General features: G+C 33.8%; 4 protein-coding genes across 4 annotated transcripts in view; all 4 read left to right on the top strand.

Annotated features, from left to right (window-relative positions):
- The window catches only part of LOC111700565 (transformation/transcription domain-associated protein-like), a 23,158-nt gene extending 15,379 nt beyond the window's left edge, over window positions 1-7,779 (top strand). The window contains exons 16-25 of the mRNA XM_023471566.1: window positions 81-192; window positions 1,290-4,120; window positions 4,308-4,576; window positions 4,878-4,998; window positions 5,247-5,360; window positions 5,601-5,690; window positions 5,921-6,121; window positions 6,315-6,416; window positions 6,818-6,925; window positions 7,023-7,779. Of these exons, the coding sequence (XP_023327334.1) occupies window positions 81-192; window positions 1,290-4,120; window positions 4,308-4,576; window positions 4,878-4,998; window positions 5,247-5,360; window positions 5,601-5,690; window positions 5,921-6,121; window positions 6,315-6,416; window positions 6,818-6,925; window positions 7,023-7,100 (4,026 nt within the window). The 3' untranslated portion in view covers window positions 7,101-7,779. The remainder of the gene's footprint in view (window positions 1-80; window positions 193-1,289; window positions 4,121-4,307; window positions 4,577-4,877; window positions 4,999-5,246; window positions 5,361-5,600; window positions 5,691-5,920; window positions 6,122-6,314; window positions 6,417-6,817; window positions 6,926-7,022) is intronic.
- On the top strand, window positions 7,774-9,732 carry LOC111701419 (7,8-dihydro-8-oxoguanine triphosphatase-like). Its single transcript, XM_023472740.1, has 5 exons — window positions 7,774-7,850; window positions 8,114-8,189; window positions 8,664-8,810; window positions 9,045-9,126; window positions 9,448-9,732. Exons 1-5 carry the CDS (start codon window positions 7,795-7,797, stop codon window positions 9,624-9,626), a joined length of 540 nt encoding a protein of 179 aa, XP_023328508.1. The 5' UTR covers window positions 7,774-7,794; the 3' UTR covers window positions 9,627-9,732.
- A 108-nt stretch (window positions 9,733-9,840) lies between these two features.
- On the top strand, window positions 9,841-18,454 carry LOC111701178 (putative methyltransferase C9orf114). Its single transcript, XM_023472387.1, has 14 exons — window positions 9,841-9,935; window positions 10,908-11,038; window positions 11,407-11,448; window positions 11,896-11,957; window positions 12,227-12,323; window positions 12,849-12,920; window positions 13,142-13,219; window positions 14,912-15,000; window positions 15,344-15,401; window positions 15,615-15,685; window positions 16,019-16,125; window positions 16,872-16,961; window positions 17,393-17,464; window positions 18,318-18,454. Exons 1-14 carry the CDS (start codon window positions 9,906-9,908, stop codon window positions 18,402-18,404), a joined length of 1,086 nt encoding a protein of 361 aa, XP_023328155.1. The 5' UTR covers window positions 9,841-9,905; the 3' UTR covers window positions 18,405-18,454.
- LOC111701337 (vacuolar protein sorting-associated protein 37A) overlaps window positions 18,446-21,597 on the top strand; it is a 7,043-nt gene continuing 3,891 nt past the window's right edge. The window contains exons 1-6 of the mRNA XM_023472621.1: window positions 18,446-18,517; window positions 18,648-18,695; window positions 19,116-19,188; window positions 19,633-19,709; window positions 20,366-20,551; window positions 21,169-21,275. Of these exons, the coding sequence (XP_023328389.1) occupies window positions 18,462-18,517; window positions 18,648-18,695; window positions 19,116-19,188; window positions 19,633-19,709; window positions 20,366-20,551; window positions 21,169-21,275 (547 nt within the window). The 5' untranslated portion in view covers window positions 18,446-18,461. The remainder of the gene's footprint in view (window positions 18,518-18,647; window positions 18,696-19,115; window positions 19,189-19,632; window positions 19,710-20,365; window positions 20,552-21,168; window positions 21,276-21,597) is intronic.

Below are 21,597 nucleotides of genomic sequence, written 5' to 3'. Positions count from 1 at the left end.
CCCCCCCCTCCTGTAGCCCTACTACCTTTGACCACTTTCACCGTATTTATAATTTTCTATCTTAATTTTTTTATTCCCAGGATAATGATGGTGATGGTATGGAGAGTCAGACTGAAGGTGATCTGACAGATCTTGGAGATTTATCTGTTCATGGACCTGGGTCAGTTGATGTCAAGAAGGAAATAGGAAAAGGTAAAGATTTTGGGGCTAGATTTTTATTATTAAAACTAATAACAGTTTAAGCTTTCATATTTCATAAATATCCTAATTTTCCTCTATCCTCACAGATAGATGATTTTTTATTCTTATTTATGAAGCTGAATTTTAAACATGGGAATGGGAAAGTTATTGAATTTGTTGGTCATAAACAATAAAAAAACATCAATTCCCCCTTTATTTATTCGCTCATTTTTTTCATGACATGATTCAAAATGTCTTTGTATTTTTTGCTTTTTTTGTTTTGATCAATGGTCATTGGACATATATTTTAATTCATGTCAAAATTTCATAAATATAAAGTTGCTTATTAAAGTTTCTCAGTATTCCTCATTATATATTTCAAGTGGCTAGATTTTACTATTTAAAACTTATGTCACTGAAAGCTTTCATATTTTATATATTTATTTATTTTATTATAGTTTTTACCCCTCTCTTCCAAAATGACTTTTTATTCTTGTTTATGAAGCCGAAAATTTTAATGGGAACATTTTTGAATTTGTTGGGAACAATGGTCTGTAGAAGAAAAAAAAATATCCTTTAATTATTTTTTGCTCATTATCATATGAACCAAAATGTTTTGTTGTTCTTGGTATTATTGTTCTTAACCATTGGTCATTTGACTTTAAGTCAAGTCAAAATATGATTAAATAAAGTTTTTAAATAAGTTTAATTAATTCAATATGTTACACAATTACTCTTTATACTTTATTTAAAGGGACTGTAAGCGTAATTTCAAGTGACCATCCATGCAAAGGTGGTTATGCCCTGTTTACAACGATACCCTTTAAAGCTTTGTGTGTTAAAGTATGTTTGTTTCTTTAAACCTTTTATTTTCCTTTGCTGGTTCTCTGTAAAAAGAGACTTGCACAATGCACATTTCTGCACATTTCTTGCTAATAAAAAGCAAAAAAGAAATTGTCAGAAATAAATACTTTGAGAGTTAAAAAACGGTGCTATCCTCAACAGTTTTTATCAGATTAAGGTTTCAAGAGTACTGTTGTGAATCGGGTATTGTCTTCTTGTCATTTAAAATTACGCTAACATTCCCTTTAAACATTTAAATTAATTAGGTTCGAATGGTGTGAACGGATTGAACAACCTTGTCCTCAGGCAGCATAAGTTTATGGATTCCGTTAAAGAGGTGAAAACTCTCACTTTCCTAAATGCTACATCTCAGATGTGCCATATGGACACTAACCTCGCAGAGCGCCTCTGGCTGGACCTCTTCCCCAGAGTCTGGAACATCCTGCTGGACAAACAGAGGGAGACTCTTGCTTCGGAGATAATCCCTTTCATCTGCAGTGGGAGCCATGTAATACAGAAAGATTGTCAGCCCTCCTCACTCAACACATTTGTAGAAGCGCTGTCAAGATGTCAACCTGGGATAGCTATCCCTGCAACTTTACTCAAATATCTTGGTAAATCTCACAATCTCTGGCACAGGACAACTCTTCTTCTTGAGCAGCAGGCTTTCGATCCAACTCCCAGAGATGTTCTCAAACCTAAGAAGGAGATTGTTCAACAGGAGGTGTTTGATTTTGAACCTGGACCCTCTACATCCTCCGCTTTAGTCTCAGCTACCCCAGTTCAGGAGGCCCTGGATGGATTATCTGAGCTGTATTATCTACTCCATGAGGAGGATATGTGGGCTGGACTTTGGATAAAAAAGGCCAAGTATAACGAGACTAATATTGCCATTGCCTATGAACAGCAAGGGTTTTTCGAGCAGGCCCAGGGAGCTTATGAGCTTGCTATGTCTAAGTTTAGGAATGATGTTAACACCAAGCCTGCCTCCACCACAGTAATGCAGGAGGTAAAGTTGTGGGAGGAGCACTGGCTCAAATGCAGCAAGGAGTTAAATCAATGGGAAACATTGTTGGAATATGGAAACTCGAGTGGTATTAGTAACCCGAGCTTAATAGTTGAAGCAGCCTGGAGGGTTTCCAACCAGTGGGGAACCATGAAGGATGCTCTGCAGCAGGTAGAGCAGGCTAGCCCACGTGAGATAGCTTGGAAGGTTAACCTATACCGAGGATATCTTGCTATCTGCTCCCCTGATGATCCCCATCTAGCTATGGTGGATAGATATGTTGAGCATGCTAGTTCCCTAGCTATGAGAGAGTGGAAGAGATTGCCCAAGCTAGTTTCTCACATCCATCTTCCTCTCCTGCAGGCTGCACAGCAGGTTATGGAACTCCAGGAGGCTGCGCAGATTCATCAAGGTCTCTTACATGGTCGACAGAACAGTCTCCAGGATATGAAAGCAATTGTTAAAACCTGGAAAAATCGACTTCCTATCATCAGCGATAATCTCAGTCATTGGAACGAGATATTTACCTGGAGACAGCAGCACTATCAATTCATTGCCAGTCATTATCACCAAGAGAATGATCAGGCGAGTAATCACAGTATGCTTGGCGTTCACGCTTCAGCTCAGGCTATTATACACTTTGGTAAGGTGGCGAGGAAACAGAACCTCACTTCGGTATGTCTAGACAGTTTGTCTAAGATCTACACAATCACTAGTGTGCCAATAGTTGACTGCTTCCAGAAGATCAGGCAGCAGGTCAAGTGTTATGTACAGATGGCGGTGGATAGAGGGAAGAACGAGCTTCAAGAGGGACTGGAGGTCATTGAGTCGACAAACCTCAAATATTTTACCAGGGAGATGACTGCAGAGTTCTATGCAATGAAAGGTATGCTCCTAGCACAAATAGCACGATCTGAAGAAGCTAATAAAGCATTTAGTGCCGCTGTTCAGATGCATGACACACTAGTTAAAGCTTGGGCTTTCTGGGGAGATTATTTGGAGCATCTATTCACGAGAGAATCTGGTGGTAGGCAAATGAAGTATGGTGTTGAAGCAATCACCTGCTACCTACACGCCTGCAGGCAACAGAATGAATCAAAGTCAAGAAAGTACTTGGCTAAAGTAATCTGGTTGCTGACCTATGATGATGAACAGCTCCAGCTAGCTGAGGCTGTTGATAAATATATGACCGGGGTTCCTCCGATCCAATGGCTGCCCTGGATCCCTCAGCTTCTAACCTGCCTAGTCAGGATTGAAGGGAAACCTCTGTTGAACCTACTGTCCCAAGTTGGTAGAATGTTTCCCCAGGCAGTTTATTTTCCCATCAGAACCTTGTACCTTACTCTCAAGATAGAACAGAGGGAGAGGATAAAGGCTGGAGAGCAAAGTGAGAGAAGATCAAGTAGTCCCAGCCAACAAGCTGAACCTGCTGCTACTAGCAGTGAGACAGGACCTATCCGTGCCACTGCTCCTATGTGGAGATGTTCTAAGATCATGCATATGCAGAGGGACCTGCACCCTACAGTACTATCTAGCCTGGAGGGTATAGTAGATCAGATGGTCTGGTTCAGAGAGAATTGGTATGAGGAAGTACAAAGACAGCTTAGAGCAGGATTAGCCAAGTGTTACGCGATATCTTTTGACAATCGTGCATCGATCAGTGAAGCCACAATTACACCTCATATGCTAAATTTTGTCAAAAAAGTTGTTTCAACTTTCGGGATCGGAGTTGAGAATGTTGGAAACACTGTTGGAGGAAACTATAGCTCTGGGAATGATGCCATGCATCGTAGATCTCAAGCAACCCTTCAGGATCCTGTATTCCAGAGAATGAAAAACCAGTTCAAATCTGATTTTGATTTCAACGTTCCGGGCGCAATGAAACTTCAGAACCTGATTCTTAAACTTAAGAAATGGATCAAAATACTGGAAGCCAAAACCAAGACTCTGCCTAACTCTTTCTTGATAGAGGAGAAGTGTAGGTTTCTCTCCAACTTCTCCAGGTCTACTGCAGAGGTGGAGCTACCTGGAGAGTTCTTACTTCCTAAATACTCACACTACTACGTTTGCATTCAGAGATTTATGCCAAAGGTAGTATTTATACTTTTTAGTGATAAATTATTATTTAATGGTGGAATAATTCTTATAAATTTTGCTCACTTAGTTTACTCAAGATGTTTTAAAATAAAAGTTCTTATTTTATATTTTGGAGGAAAAGCTAAATTCCAGAAGATTGAAAACTGATAGAAAAACAGACTGTAACATAAACAATTCTAAGGTTGAGATAGTAAACAAGCATGGTGCAGCAGCCCGTAGATTATATATCCGTGGACACAATGGGAAAATCTATCCCTACCTCGTTGTCAACGACAGTGGGCTCTCAGATGCCAGGCGTGAAGAGCGCGTGCTCCAGCTTCTGCGCATGCTCAACCATTTGCTCGCCAAGCATAAGGAGACGAGTAGAAGGTTCCTGAACGTGACTGTAGCGAGGGTTGTAGCGGTCAGTCCACAGATGCGTCTAGTTCAGGATAATACCAACAGTATTAGGTAAACATAAATACAATTAATTTAATATTTTGTTAAAGGGACTGCTAACTTAATTCAAAGTGACCTTCCATCCCATTCCCTTCTGTCTAGCTAGAATTCTGTTTGATTTTTGTAAAAAATGTTGATCTTTTTGTTTTTGCTGACAATTTATTAGTTGTTTATCTATATAATGGTAAACTTCTGGTGTTGGATAAGTAATCATTTGTTATTTGTTATACAGTATAGAAAACTTTTGTCTTTTTGATAATTATAACGTTTAACTTTTTTTTTGAAAATCATTTATATGTTGTCTATATTTTAGTTTGTTGTCTATATATAAGCAGCGGTGTGCTAAACGACAATATGATTACCAGAATACAATCAATAAATACTACGAGAGATTATCATCAGTTCAAGCCAGAGGAAGCCAGGCCAGCCACACGGTCAGTTGCACTTAAACCAATCGTTTGCTTTCAGGGTCACATTCAGAAATTTGTCAGGGGGGGGTTTTGTTTAATTAAAACCAGGGGTGCAAATAAGAGTCTGGGGGCTAAGCAGTAAGCAACCCCCTGGAAAATTTCCTGGAAAAAAAACATATAAATCTAATTCAACTAAAACCTTTGTAAGAAGGNAATGTTATGTTAATCACTAAACTTCTTTTAAAAAATATGTCTTAATTGCTTAATTGTAGGTGCTTCGTGACATCTTGAAAGAGGTTCAGACCTCCATGGTTCCGAGAACGTTGGTGAGAGAATGGGCCTCCTCCACTTTCCAGTCTGCTACAGACTACTGGACTTTTAGAAAGGTTTGTTCAAACTGTTAACACTTGGACACAAGAGAAGGGTAAGGGCCAAATTAGGAGGACCCAGGAATTTAGGACTAGGGACCGGGACAGGGGCTAACTCATAAATCTAAATCTCTCTTAAAGTTTTGATCCCACCTTTGCATTTTTAGACAACTATGTAGTTAACATTCTTATAAATATTGCTACTTTTTTCTTCAACACTTCCTTTTTTTAAATTATTAATTTGAACAAAATGTGTAGGTATTAACTCTACAGCTGGCTCTGGCCGGGTTCACAGAGTACGTTCTTCATCTGACCAGACTTAACCCAGAAATTCTCTATATACACCAGGTAGGGATGGAGGAAGGTTTGATGTGATGTGATGTGATGTGATGTGATGTGATGTGATGTGATGTGATGTGATGTGATGTGATGTGATGTGATGTGATGTGATGTGATGTGATTATTAATTTATTTTTAAATTTTTTCAACTGTTTTAATTTTATTTAGTTTTTATTTTCTCAATACTTCATTCTATTTTATTTCCATTAGATTTTAAATTTAATTTTTTTATATTTCAGGACAGCGGGCTGCTGAATATTTCCTACTTCAAGTTCGACATAGATGATGTTACTGGGGAGCTTGAGGCTAACAGACCAGTTCCATTCAGGTTAACTCCAAACCTGACAGAGTTGATAACTAACGTAGGTGTATCCGGTCCTCTTACTGCGAGTATGATTGCTGCCGCTAGATGTCTCGTCCATCCGTCATTCAAAATACAGGTTACAATACAAGCTGTTCATTCTACCATTCCACATTAGTCATTCACTTACTCATTTTTTCGTTTATTCCTTGATTTATTTATTTCTACTTCCTTTATTCTTCTACTTCTTGATTTCTCGAGCTCCTTTCCTCCTTTAATTTTTTATTCCATATTTCTTATTCATCTAGTTACTTATTTATTGATTATTTCAGGCATTGCTGCGTGCAGTTCTACGTGATGAGATGATAAGCTGGCACAAGAAGAATTCAGATCCTAATGTTTCAACCATTATTGATACAAATGGTCAGCAGCAGGTAATGATTAGACCACTAAACAGTTTACAGTACGCAAATATAAATATTATCTTATAAGACGACTATTTTTGTAATTTAAAGACCAATTCACAATGGTCAAAAATTTTATGAAGTTATTTTTGTAAATCCACAAGTCACTTTTTTGAAGTGAAACACCAATTAAAAATAACCAATTTTGTTATCGGTCACGCCACTCTGTAAATAGAGGGCAACTTAAAATTACGTTTACAGTCCCTTAACGAATATTATTTCGTTGATTTGATTTGATTTGATTTGATTTGATTTGATTTGATTTGATTTGATTTGATTTGATTTGATTTGATTTGATTTGATTTGATTTGATTTGATTTGTGATTTTTGTTTCTAGTTTGTTAAATTAAGATAAAATGTGATTTGTTTAGCCTGAGAATAAGGACGGAGAAATAATAATCTCAATGGTTGGAAAAGCTCTAACAGCGATCACAGCTCGTCTCCAGTCTCTCTCACAGTTTGATGGTACAGAGAGTAAGGTGGGTTTTATATTCGTAAATTTCGGGAACCAGTATCGAATTTAGATTTATTCTCACATGTTTCTATTCTTTGCTCATTTGGTTAAATTTTTTTTAGGTTGGAACCCTGGTTGCTGCAGCTTGTAGTGCTGACAATCTCTGTCGGATGGATCCTGCCTGGCATCCCTGGTTGTAAACCTACCTGGAGTATCCCCTGGTTTGAAACCTACCTGTAGTATCCCTGGTTGTAAACTTACCTGGAGTATCCCCTGGTTGGAAACCTACCTGGAGTATCCCTGGTTGTAAACCTACCTGGAGTATCCCTGGTTGTAAACCTACCTGGAGTATCCCTGGTTGTAAGCCTACCTGGAGTATCCCTGGTTGTAAGCCTACCTGGAGTATCCTTGGTTGTAAACCTAACTGGAGTATCCCTGGTTGTAAACCTACCTTGAGTATCCCTGGTTGGAAACCTACATGGAGTATCCCTGGTTTATTCTTAAAAAGTTTTTTTTTCAATTAATTCTGTTAACTCAAACTAGAATTTCGACCAAATATTAGGATCCTAAACAAATACATAATTAACCTAAAATGTTCCTACAAATTTTGTTTTATTATTATTGTGCATTTATTCGGAATTTGTAAAATTATAAAAAAATCATTTTGTATTCTGCTGGTTTAAACACCTTATCATGTTCTCTTACAAACTAATGTTTTGTGAATATTTTATACTTGAAATCCTGAGTTGTTAATCCTTGTATGATAATCCATTAAAATACATAGTATTATAATTAATCTAAAGTTGTAAATATTTTTATAATTGTTCCCACTTTTATTCTGCATATTTAGAATATGTAAGATAGAATCCATGTTTCAGATGAGAAGAAGAGAAAATGTATTTTGACCCAGAGAAACCTAGAGTTGTTTATGCAGGAGTACAGATAACAAGGCAGACAATATTATCTTGGGAAATGAGACTTAAATCATGCATGGGTGTATGAATACAGGGGGCTAAAATACAGTGCCCCCCCCCCCCCCAATTGTAAACCTTGGAAACTTGGAACTATAGATGCTGATTTCTCTGTTTTATATGTTTCCCCATTGTGTCGTTATGATTAATAATTACAGAAGAAAAGAAGAAAAAGCTCATGAAAACTAACAATCGCAATAAATAATTTTCCCCTCGTATACAATATTATTGTCTGGATGAAGGGATAACAGTGTACTATTAGGGATGAAACTACGCGGGTTTGGAACAGGTCTGTGGCAGCATACATTCGCTGGAAAGGTAACCATTTTTATACATGGTGAATATAGGAAGACTGCTTGTAACCCCTCGTATGTTAATTGGATTGTTTTTCAATTATTGATAGTTCAACCAATTACTTGATTCTTATTGTTGTATTCATACTCCACAGCTTAAAAGTAGTAAAGTCATTTTGGAATTCTAGAGTGGAATTGAAGTAGGACAGTCCTTAAGGTCTGAATTCATTTTATTTCATTTGAGTCCCACTGTACTTCATCAGTCATTTTTGACGTTTCTTGGTGGTGTTTTAAAAAAAAGTGGAATGTCCGATTCACAACGGTGTCCCATAAATTTTTTATCCTAGTTACAATGAGGAAGATATTGGCGGTTTTCTATGTAGAACCTCAGTTTAAATTGATCAATTTTCCAGATATTTAAAGGATATCTCATTAATTCCAATCTATAATGGAGATCGGAGGGTCACTTAAAGTTACGTCCTTAAATAGATTTTAATAGGTGGAGAAGAATGAGAGTTTAGAGGGAGCTGCAATACGAGAGCTTGAAGAGGAAACAGGGCTAGTAGTTGGACTCCAGGATATAGTTCCTGCAGGATATATTGAATATGAGTTCTCAGATCCTGGTCTAGTTCCTCATATCATGCAGGTTAGACAGATCTAGTAGTTGGACTCGAGGACATAGTTCCTCATATCATGCAGGTTAGATAGGTCTCGTAGTTGGATTCCAAGATAAAGTTCCTCACATCACGCAGGCCCAATAACGATTTGAGTAAAACACCCATTAATTAATTTTTATATCTTGTGTCCCATCGGTCGTCTTCCTACTTCACAGTTTATGATTATCACTGAAGCTTAGATTTTGACGGGTAATTTTGTTTAGATTCATATATTCCGTGCATTGCGTTGGGTTGGAGAACCAAGATGTACTTCAGAAATTAGACCGGAGTGGTTCAACATTCAAGGATCTTATTCATTCACTCATTTTTAATCTAAAAACTTATTGTCATTTTCTTCTTTAATTAGTTAGGTTTTGTTTTAATCTCCTTTAATATTTCTAGTTTTAATTTTTCAACTTCTTTTTATTCAACTGAAATAGTGAAAACCTTTGGTAGATCTATGACACCATTTTCAAAGATATAATGATTAGAAAAGAAAACTTGGGGCAGGCGTTTAGTTCCTTTGGGAGAGTTAATTGATTGAAAGCGAAAGGATTGGTGATAAGGAGGGATTCTATGTGTAAAATCTTGATTGGTTAGAGTGTCTTGAATGAAAAATATGATTAGATATGCCGTTCTCCCATATGTGGAGGGATAACGCGGAGTGGTTGGTTCAGTGTCTGCGGGGGGAGAGAGTGCAAGGATACTTCCTCTACTCCGACCTTCAAACCATCTCTACTCAGCAGATACAGTTCTCCTCAGCCTCATCCTGCCAACAGTTCCAGTCTAGCTCTCTAACTATGTAGCTGTGATATAAAACCCTCCGTTAATACTTCATCACTTTACGCCAAAGAAAAAGGAGTCCTTTAATATTAGCTTAAACCTTAAAATTTTAATACTTAGAAATCTTTTAGTGTTATGAGAAAAAATCAGTCGGTATATTGTTGAGTTTTTAAAATGTCTTTCAATCCTCAACTTTGTGGTAGCTGCATGCTTTGACTATTCTAGCATTTATTTATAATTAATATTTTTCATTTTTGTTCTGAATACTCAGTTTATTTAGTTTCTTATAATTTTCAGATAAAATGGAAAAGCATAAAATTTTACCAACCAAGGAACCTAATTTTTTACTTTTAATTGAAAAAACTTCCGTGATGGAAAATGGAGATTGTAAACTTAATGTAATCAGAGCTGAAAACTTTAGAATGGTTGATATCGAGATCAATGCTTGATCCTCTCTCTTTGCTAATCTGAAGCCTAATTTAGTCTTTAGATTAATTTCTAGTTATTAGAGATGCGCTCTTAAACTTTTAAAAGACCGATATTTGATTTTCCCGCATTTGTGGAATCATATTAATTTGACTAATGATCGACTAAAGAAATGTAATTTTTTATTGTTGTTTATTAAGACTAATGTTCAAAAGAACCAACTCTCCTTAAATGTAATAAAATATGTTTTTTATTAAGTTCATATTAACATGATAATCAAAAATTTATATTTGTTAAAATGCTCTAAATGCCGGCTTGTGAACAGCTGACTTTGGTTCAGTGCTAAGGATCCATATAATTTTGATGCGGAGCCTAAAGTTTTCAGCTCAATTCGCATTATTTTTGCGGGAAAATTTAGGTCGGCAATGTTACATTTGGATTATTTTCTTTTATTTGTAACCTTTTAAAACTAATTGTATGCCCAAAAATGTAATTTTTGATAAGAACCAGAAAACTATGGAATAAGAAGACGACATTTTAGCAATATTTTATTGTTTTTGAAGTAGTTTTGAATTAAATAGTTATACCATCAACGTATTTAATCAGTCATTAAGTTAAATGCACAATTTCGGTGGCTTATGTTGATTTGACTATTCTTTTCTGGATATTTTGGTCCTAACTTTGTATTTTGTACATTTTCTTTTAACTGACAATGTTAATCTTATGTTGACGTTGACGTTGACGTTGACGTTGACGTTGACGTTGACGTTGACGTTGACGTTGACGTTGACGTTGACGTTAATGTTAATGTTAATCTTTTGAACATCATCAATTTGTAACATTTTTTTTAAATTTTTGTAATGAACTGGTTTTGCCAGGAGTTGAAGAGACTGAAGAAGGAGAAGAAAGAGCGGACTGCTGAGAAAATAATTAAAAACCTGGAGAGAAGAGAACTTATGAAATCTGTTGCTTCGAACTCCGCTAAACCTGTTCCAAAAAATATTATCAGGAAACATTCATAGCTTTTTAGTCACCCTCTTTTCAGGGGTGGCTTACGATATTTTTCAGGAGAGGGGTATAATTGAATAATTTTATTCCAGAAGAAACTTGGTCATTATTATTATTATGTCCAAACCCTGACAAGTTGGGGGTGGAAGTGGGAAATGTGTTAAATGAGTATTGATTTATTTTTTATATTTTTATAAAAATCTTTTTGCGCCACTAGTGACTAATTTTTCCTGAAAGTTGGACGTGCCCCCAACTATCCAAGGGGGGCGTCCCCCTTAAGCCAACTTAATATTGAATTATCTTTAAAAAATGTAATTTATTCCAGAAACGAAAATAATTTGTCAATAATAATCTTTGATGTTTCTTCAGTGAGTTAAGTTCAGACGTGAAAGGAAGAAATTATACTATAAGGTTTGTTAAATTGTTTCTAGTGTGTCTTTTTTGGTATAATGATTCGTAATCTTATAATTATTTTCTGAAAATTAGCTCTAGACTCAAAAGAATTTTGGAAATCAGGAACCAAATTTTATAAATTAATCTCAAATCACCGATTAAAATCCTCATCATTTTCTTTAACTTTGAATCGGTGACTCAGGATTTTAAACAGTAGTTCAGCAACCTCTCTCCTCCGAAACTTGATTTATTTTTAAATATAAGAATGCTTTTAAAACTAATAATGCCTGATATAATATTTTAAGCCCAAAATTAATTGATTAAGTATAGTTTAAAGCCTCATCAAATTTCGTATTTTTAGTATTTTCTGAAACCTCATAAAGTTCCTAATTAAAAAATTTCCTAAAATGAAAAGATTCCTAATTTTGTGGTTTCTCGGAAACCTTATTAGATTTTTTATTTTAGTATTGCTGTTCCTGGTTCTATCCTGGACAATGCACAAACCCCTGAACTGAGAACATACTTAGGAATCTAATAATTTGTTATAAAAATATAAAACATTTCTAATTAGTAGAGATCAAATTCATTTGACTTTAAGCAAAGACTAAAATTCGTTAGCAAAGCACCAGAGTTGTCACTTCCATTTATATATTTTTCTTTTTTTGTTTTTTTTTGTAATCAATAAACGTCATACGGGTTGAACCTGTCAGGCCCAGATTTGCTATAACTGCGCAGATCGTCATGGAAGCCTAGCAATGAAATTGTTCTTTAATTAGTTTTCATCTCGTTTTATTAGCTGGTCAGGTTGCCCGGGCCGCTGCAGTGTTTAGTGTTGATGAAGTTGTTGTTTACGATGACGAAGGAGTAAAAGATAAAATTAACAGTGACCTCGTGTAAGTAGTAAAATATTTTAAATTAATTAAATTTAATATTTTTAAGGATTTTAACAAAATTGAAAATATCTCAAATTTTAAATACTTATGTGTTTGCATCATGATGCTGTAGAGTATACCTTTGGTATTTCAAACAATTCTTTAAATTTAATAATCAAATTTTGATTCTGGGATTCGAAAATTTAAAGTTGAGGCAAGGGTTTCTTTTGTTATCGCCAGGTTAGGAATGGGGTTAAGGGTTTTATTGACAAAACATATTGTGCATTTAGTGGAAAGTGCAAGATAGGTATTGCAACGTACTGGATGTGTTTTCTTCCGCTTTTTCAGAACCCGAAAATTACAGTCAAATATAATTATTACTTAATCAGATACTCAAAAAGAATACTCTTTTATCTGGGGTGTTTGTAGAAATTTGTTTTGGAGGAGGGGGCATTGTGGGCTTAATCCCCTCAAAGAAATCATATACCTCTGTCCTTAATGAAAAAGAATTGTTAATTGCAACCAACTTTATTAACCTTTATTTAGAGTAAAGAAGTCTCGTGGTTGTGAACAGTTATCAAAGATACTTCAGTACCTTGAGTGCCCTCAATATCTTAGGAACACATTCCTTTAAAAACAATGAACAAAAATACAAATTTAAGAAATATTACTTTTTAAGTTGTACATTGTGGACAATGAACATGACAAAAAAAGAAAATTTTGTTTGAATATTGAATAATTTTAAAAATTCGAACGATTTCAAGATTATTTCCAAAATATCAATGTTCCTTTCAATAGATTTATTGCTGCAATTTCAATAAAGGTATTTGCGTATTCAGAAAGCATTTTTTCCCAATCCACAAGGATCTCCAGTTCGCTGGGGTACTCAATCCTACTGATATGCCACATCATCTCAGGTAAATATACAGCAAGTTATTTTCCCGATCCACAAGGATCTACAGTTCGCTGGGGTACTCAATCCTACTGATATGCCACATCATCTCAGGTAAATATACAGCAAGTTATTTTCCCGATCCACAAGGATCTCCAGTTCGCTGGGGTACTCAATCTTACTGATATGCCACATCATCTCAGGTAAATATACAGCAGGTTATTGCTATTTTAAATTGACTGTTTAAGTGTATTTCAAGTGGTCCTCAATGTATTGTAAAGTTGGCAATACATAGCAGAGACAAAGCACACCATCGTGGGGGGCTCCCCTTCATTCATATTTACCATAATGATGATCCTTCATGAATGAATGGGTGCCAAAAATGGTTGCATGGCTCAAACTTGGTCGTGTTGCTGGGATTTTGTCACCAACTAGATACATTGTAAAAGTCAGAATTGAGTTCAAATCCGGGCTGAAAAACCATTTCTCATTCAGGAATTGAAACTCTAGGTTGAGAAATGGAGCCTTAAGCTTCCCCAACATTCATGATTTGATTTGATTTGATTTGATTTGTTTTGATTTGATGCCCTATTCACAACAGTACCAAAGCTGTTTGATCAAGTATGAATTAGATTTATCAGAATAAAACACTTATACCGAGAAAAACTACAATATCTTCTACACTATTCATCAGATAAATGGTTCAAGGGTACCGTTGTGAATCGGACATTTTTGAAAATAGATGTCTTTAATAAAATTCATTTTTAACTTAATTTGATTAAAGGGGGTGACCGGCACTGTATGGTTGTTGTACTGAGTATGCGGTATTGCAGAAAAAAAAATGAGATTCATTTGAGACATATAAAACGTTTCTACGATGCATAATTACTGAGTTTGAGTCAGAGTGCAAAGTCGACGTTCAAAATCATGAATTTTGGTTGGAAAGTTTTCAAAATCGGGTTTTTTGTTCATTAAATGCGACGACAAGAAATTTAGTAAAAATTCTATTAAACTAATAAGATGTTTAGGAACATATTTCTCAATTGAAATTTTCTCAATAAATCAATGCTTTAGAATCAATTATTTCTTTTTCATCGTAATATTGAATTTCTTATTCTTTCCGAATTTGTTCGCAGATTTAAATAACGACGACGAAAAATAAAGTAAAAATTCTACAGTAAACTAATTAGATGTTCAGGAACATATTTCTCGAAAGAAATTTCTCAATAAATCAATGATAAAATCAATTATTTCCTTCATCGTTACATTAAATTTCTTATTTTCTATTGATTTGATCTAAAAATTCTTTAAATATCGTGTTTTCAATAAAAATAACTTAAAATCTATAGAAAATCTTTGTGAATAATGAAAGATTATAGAAACTAGCAATTGAATAAGATTACTTATTTTCAATAATAAGAGTTAATTTTTATTTTCTCAATCTGTTTTTAAACAACTAATTGGTTTACTGTAGAATTTTGTTTACATTTTTTGTCGTCGTTATCAACTCACTCAAACTTAGTAAATTTACGTCGTAAAAACGTTTTATATGTCTCAAATGAATTCTAAAAAAAAAAATTCCACAATACTACAAATTTAGTTCAACCACCATACATTGCCGGTCACTCCCTTAAAGATATTTTTTTCTAAAATAGTTTTTGGCTTTTTCATGAAAATGAAATCAAATTTGTTCTTGAAATTAAAGATTTCATTTTAGAACTCAAGAGTCTAGCTTATACAGAGAAGGAATAGTAACGGATAGACCAGCCAAAGAAGGATCCTGCTTTGTCAATATTGGACTCAAAGGTATTTAATTGATGACATGAAATTGTTAATTAGTTTGAAAAGGATGAGAATTTCTTATGATTTATTAATGTTTTATGTTTTAAACCTAAATCATCTGTCTTAAGATATTTTTCAAGCTTTTAACAATCCTGTAAACTAACATAGTTGGATTTAAGATTACATCTTAAAGTAATGAATTGAATAATGATATTTTCAAAATTGTATTAAATACGTATCCCCTAACGTAGTAACTTTTAAAATCTATTGAATTTTTTCTGACTAGATCAGCAACAACTGCCGTTTTTTAATTGAGAAAATTTTGAGAATTCTCAGATCTGTGTTTTTAAAATCATCAATATTTCAGGGGATTGTATGATTAAGCGTAGTATAAAGCCTGGAATGAGGGTAACTGTCAGATTAAGGTAATTTTTTTTAATGATTTTGTGCACTCAGTAAAAGAATGTCGTGTTCTGTTGTCTGGATTCCATTTAAATAATTGTTTTCTCAATTATAATATTAAAAGACTACTAACGAGAATGTAAATATCAAGTCTAAACAAGTGATATGTTGTACGTACAGTGTAATGTAAATTGTACACAATATTTTTGGATTATTATGTGTTTATTTGTTTGAAGTGATGACTATGAATGGGATAAGAAGTTATCTGGTAAAGTTGTATCTCCAAGTGAACCTAGAACTAAAGCAGGTTAGGTTTCCCTAATTTGTTAGAATTTGTTGTGATCTCTCCTTGTCTGTCTGGATAGATTTACAGATGTTTGATGATGATGTTTCATTTTGTAATATCAAAAAACTGACGAAACCCCCTTAAAATGAATCCGGCCCCCCCCCCCTGGATTATTGATCAGTGTTGTAGGTTACGGAGAGCTGGTGTCATGAACAATTGGTGCATTGATAGTCGTATTTTATAGCTATTGCTGACGAAGGGATTCTTGCTTGCTAAAGTTAAAATTACTAGTCGCAAGTTTTTTATTATTTTTATTTTTATTTTATTGTAGATAACTAATCAATGCTATTTTAGGATTGTACTGGGGATACACTGTAAGAATAGCAAAAGATCTTTCAAGTGTTCTAACAGGATGTCCTTTCCCAGATGGTTACGATCTTACTCTTGGAACTTCAGAGAAGGTAAAATGTTTCTTTTCTTTAAAAATCTTAAATTCGTTTAATGTACATTTGTCAAATTGTCGTTAAATAATTTATTTTGTAATTTCAATTTTAACAAAAATTTTAAAAAGCGGAGTAAATTTAGTCTCTCTGGCTGTTGTATCTTCTTTTTAGCTGATCATACATCTGTTTTCTGATCCTCTCTTGTAGCTCTACGCATTCTAGTCTCTTGTAGACAGGGGGAAAACGCATTTTCCTGCTTTTGTTTCTCCCAATTATTACGCATATTGCCCAGAGTTGCAGCTCTTTTTATTGCAATCTTTTTTTTATTATTTCGTTGAATAATAATAAAGGTATAAAGAAACTGTCAGCGTAATTTTATGTGACTTTTTCATTTAAGTACGCTTAAAGAAACAACAGAATCAGGTAATTTTTCTACGAAAAGTTGAGACTTCTGGATTAACAAAGAATTTTTTTTATCAATTTTAGATAAATAGGGGATAAATTCCCACCCCACACACACAAAAAAAAACTTTATTTTGACTTGAGGGGGAAATTGAAAAGCCATCCTTGCTTAAATTCTCACCTTTTTTAAATGGTTAAAGAAAATATACAAAATTGCAATAAAAATTGTGCTAAAGTTGGGGTTACGAAAAGTCTATACATTCTTTGGAATGTATAATCTATCCAAAGTTTTTTTTCAATTAGAAAGGTAAAGGTAAGTGAAATGGATCACTCGAGATTATGACAACAATTCTTTTTTAAAGGGAACTGATGTTGATGATTGTACACTGCCTGAGTTTAAACATCTTCTAATTGTGTTTGGTGGGGTTGGAGGAATAGAGGCAGCCTTAGAGGTAATTATATATTTATGTACACTGAGACTCATAAAACTGAGAAATATGAAGACGACAATCTCTTGTAAATCTCTGGGTAAAATATTTACGTGTGTCTTGAAGTTAGTCGTCTTTTTCCACATTTATGAGTCTCATTGTATAAGACATAAAACATATTTAAACTGACTTCGAAATTTGTCACAAAATAGGTATTGAATCTACTCTCTGTACGTTCTGTAACTATTTCTCTTTTTGTTTTTATTTTTCTTATTCTAAAAATATCAATTTGTCTAAAGCAATTTAGTAGATTGGTTTAGCTTGGTTTAAAAATTTCAAAAAATCTTGCAAAGTANTGTTATCTTGCAAACTTTCTCAACAATAAAAGATTTGAAATAAAGTTAAGATCAGCCTAATTTAGTTATTTTGTTCCTTGAATACAAAATGTTTTCTAGGTTGATGAACAGTTGCAAGTAAATGATCCAAAAGATCTGTTTGATCAGTATATAAATACATGTCCAAGTCAGGTATTCACAACAAGATATTTGATTTTTTTTGTTAAAGGGAGTGACCGGCATTCTCCCATGCATGGTAGTTGAACTGAGAATGTAGTATTGAGGAGAAATTTTTAATGATTTATTTCAGACATACAAAACATTACAATGATGTGTAATTACTGAGTTTGAACGCAAAGTCGACGTTCAAAATAATCCATTTGGGTGGTTACGTTTTGAGAATCGATTTTTTTTAAATTATGAAATAACGACAACAAATGTAAAAATAAATTCTACAGTAAACTGATTAGCTGTATAGGAACATATTTCTAAATTAAAATTTTCTCAATAAATCAATGCTTTGGAATCAATTATTTCTTTTTCATCATGATTTTGAATTTCTTATTCTTTACGAATTTGTTCGCAGATTTAAATAACAGCGACGAAAAATTCTATAATAAACTAATTAGATGTTTAGGAACATATTTCTCAAAAGAAATTGTCAATAAATCAAAGTTAGAATTAAATATTTTCTTTATCATCATTATATTGAATTTCTTATTTTCTAAGAATTTGTCCGCAGATTTCTACAAATTCTTTAAATGTCGTCTTTTCAATAAAAATTCCAAAAAATCTACAGAAAATGTTTGTTAACAATGAGAGATTACAGAAACTAATCTCGATCACTCCCTTTAATTGGTTGAATTAAATCAAGTGTAAATCTGAATGGGAACCTATCTGAGAATTTCAAAGTTTGCTGTTGCTCATGACTATGATAGATAACTAGTAATATACCCAGATTTTAATAAGAGAAGGATGAAATATTCTTTTTCAGAAATCAGCAATTTTCTATAAATTTTTTTCAATCTCCGTGTTTTAATTTTAGGGTTCTAGAACAATACGAAGTGAGGAGGCAATACTGATCACCATGGCAACCTTGAGACACAAGATATCTGCAGCTGTAGGATCCTGACAGATTCATTGATTGATTGATTGATTGATATTTTTGTTAATTTTTCCAGATTTCAAAATGAAGTTTCAGACAGATATACGACTGAGTCGATCCAGACAAATAAACACTCTTCGGTAATTTTTTATTCAGTTGTATCTAGTGCATATCGGTATTTTCATCTTTTAGCTTTTTAAATTAGTTTAAAAAGTAAAAATTATATATTTTTTATATTATTTTGTATCTTAATTTTTATCTGTTATTTAGTGTGTTCCATGATAATGTTACAGAGGTTGTTCCTAACAAAGAATACAGGAAACTAATTACACGAATTACATAACCTTGATGAAGTAAAGATAATTTCAAGTGAACCTCCTTGCAAAGATGACAATGCCCGATTCACAACGGTACATTTAAAAGATTCATCTGATCAAGTATCAATTAGATATCAATGTTTGTTAGTTTGAAAATTGATAATTTTTCAATTATGGGGTCTCTACAAAAGTGACATATATTACTTCGAACCCTTGAATAGCGACAATATCTTTCACACTATTGATCAGATAAAGGTTTCAAGGGTATTTTTGTGAATTGATCATTTCCATCTTTGCATGGACGCTTACAGTCCCTGTAAAAGGGTTAAAACACATAAAATGTCACTAACAGGTTAAATAATGAATATAGTCCAAAATATGAAAATAACTTAATGAAACGTAAATGTATATTATTGATCAGCGTGAGCTTCAACTCCTCCGGGCACTCCCTCATCCTCGTCATCAAGCTACCAGACAACTTCCCAAACCAGAAGGAACTTAGAATAAATCTTCTTGCACATTTTTTTTTATCTCACCAGTGCTCAGGATCCGGATCCTGATCCGTTGGATCCTAATCAAGAAGTGGCAAAATATTAACTAAAACTTTTTGCTCTTAAAACCCAAATCCAACTTGTTCAAAAAAGAGAGATTTACTTATCACTGAATAGATAATCTAGTTTTAGCATAAAATGAAACGAGAAAAGATGAAAATAATTTAAAAATTCTTCTTTTTTTAAAATTCATGACCAGTATCCAGGATCTGAATCCGCATCCAAATGAAATGGATCATAAGCACTGCAACTATGAGTTCTTTGTTATGTTTCAAAACAAAACTTACTTCTTGGATTACAATTACGTTTTTATTCGATGTGATATAAGGTATTCATTTATGCAAATATACAATCGGCCCAAAAAAAATATATTCTTGGTTGTTTTAGCCTCTTGTTGAAATCTCCCCTGCTGTATTGCATCCTTGGGTTGATTCATCTGGTAGAATTGATTCTCCTGGACTTAGGTAGGCTACGTTATGTTACGTTCCATTTCGGTCTGATTAATTATGTTACGGTATGAGGCGTTTCTGTTAGCTAGGTTAGAATTGGTTAACTAGCTGTTGGTTACGTTACGGTTGATAAAGGCGTGGTTTGGTACATTTCGATTTGTTGGTTTTGTAAGCAGAAAATCTGCCAGTCATTTTTATTGAGAAGTCACAATTGAAATATAAATTTCAAATTGGAAACATGGATATCTCATTCATTTTAGATAATTCAAAGCTTTGAAGGGTATTGTTGTTAATCAGACAGACCAGTCTGTAAGTGGAGGGTCACTTGAAAACTACATTTACGTTTCTCTTTTTCGAAATAGATTAACAACGTTTCGGTTGATTATGTTAAGGGTAGGTTTTTTTATGAATGGTTACGTCAAGGTAAAAGTTACGCACTGTTGATAAAACATTCATATTTAGACAAACAAGGGTGTATATTTTCTCGACAAATTATCTCCCCTAACACCATGAGTTGTTTTTATTCGCTGAAGTGGGGAAAATAAAGGAATTTTTTGGGTGAAAAGAAATAAAAAGAAATAAATAAATTGCCTTTTCATGTCCAAGTTTTTTTCTCTTTTTACATATCAAATCTATTTTTTCTCCCCTGTATTTATTGTCAATTGTTCTAGAAACTTCTCTCAGCATTCTGACCTTGGTATGGTTATTGGAGCAATTAAACAGGAGCTCAAGAAATCTAGTCTTCAGCTCCAAAATCCTGGAGCTCGGTCTCAAGGAGTAGCAGCACTCTCTCCGTCCTACTGCGTCCTACCCCCATCTGCAGGTTCAGCAGTAAATACATCTCCAGATCCGCTCAGGTATAAATCTTAATTTTAATAGAGGATCTGCAGTCCTTCAAGTTGATTTATGTGAGTTGATTTCATTTAATTCTTAAAATGTTCTTTAAAATGATTTTTAATGTAGTTCTAAGATACTCTTCAATTTACAAAGAAACCCTTTAAATCAAAATAATTGGCCATTGATATATGTTTTATTTTTTTATTTCTAAAATTTAATCAATCAGCAACCCCAGCCGTTTTCTTGCTCATCATTTCTCTATCCAAGCATATCTGTTTTCAACGTTATTTCGTGAATGTCGCTCTGTCATATAATATTTACAAGTTTGGGAACCCATCTTTGCATGGAAACAATTTTTTTTTTCTACAAAAGCCAGATTACTCAACTTAGAATTTTTTTTGCTTTGAGTTTCCAATCAAAATTTAAGGCAAATCGGTGAAGGGGTTCATGAGTTATGATCGGTCATTCTAACAAACAGACAAACATTGATATCTACTTCGTACATATAAAAAATATGAAATTTCCTTGACCCTCTTGATTTGATGTAAAGTAGTATTTTCTTAAAAGAAAATCTAATTACATTAAGGTTTTTAAGTAAAAGTTTTAAAAATTCCTGACTTAATAACTGTTTTTATAGTGCAAAGTTGGCTGACCTTCCAGTGGAGGAACTCAAGGGAATACTGAACGATGAAGATCATTTTGAAAAATTCATTATGGAAGCTGAGACGGATTATGAACCATTAAGTATGAATGTTAAATCTTTGTTACTGGTTCTTATCTTTTTAAGGAAATCTTGAATCCACATAATTTTTTTATTATAATTTCAAGTTATCATTTTAGCTTGGATTTTTAAGGAACATATAGTTATTGAATTAAAAATGCGGTAAAGGTTCGTGGACGGTTTAGAGGACTAGGGGTGTATGCAATTAAGCATTAATAATTAATAATACAGTAGTACGCAGAAACAGGTAGAACAATTAGTTTAAGACCAACATTAAAGGTATATAAAGAGCAGAGCTGCGAAATATATGTGTCTTATTGTTTATATTTTACCTCTCCCTGACCA

Source organism: Eurytemora carolleeae, unplaced genomic scaffold, assembly GCF_000591075.1.
Source record: "Eurytemora carolleeae unplaced genomic scaffold, Eaff_2.0 scaffold101, whole genome shotgun sequence".
NCBI lineage: Eukaryota > Metazoa > Arthropoda > Copepoda > Calanoida > Temoridae > Eurytemora > Eurytemora carolleeae.
Note: the sequence above shows the minus strand (reverse complement) of the source record. Positions and strands in the feature narration are given on the sequence as shown.

Coding starts and splice junctions, on each gene's coding strand:
- LOC111701419 (XM_023472740.1), top strand. CDS start 7,795: ATGTATTTTGACCCAGAGAAACCTAGAGTTGTTTATGCAGGAGTACAG. Junction 7,851..8,113: donor GCAGGAGTACAGATAACAAG/GCAGACAATATT, acceptor GTCTGGATGAAG/GGATAACAGTGTACTATTAG. Junction 8,190..8,663: donor AGCATACATTCGCTGGAAAG/GTAACCATTTTT, acceptor AGATTTTAATAG/GTGGAGAAGAATGAGAGTTT.
- LOC111701178 (XM_023472387.1), top strand. CDS start 9,906: ATGGAAAAGCATAAAATTTTACCAACCAAG. Junction 11,039..11,406: donor GTTCCAAAAAATATTATCAG/GAAACATTCATA, acceptor ATGTTTCTTCAG/TGAGTTAAGTTCAGACGTGA. Junction 15,686..16,018: donor TGAACCTAGAACTAAAGCAG/GTTAGGTTTCCC, acceptor ATGCTATTTTAG/GATTGTACTGGGGATACACT.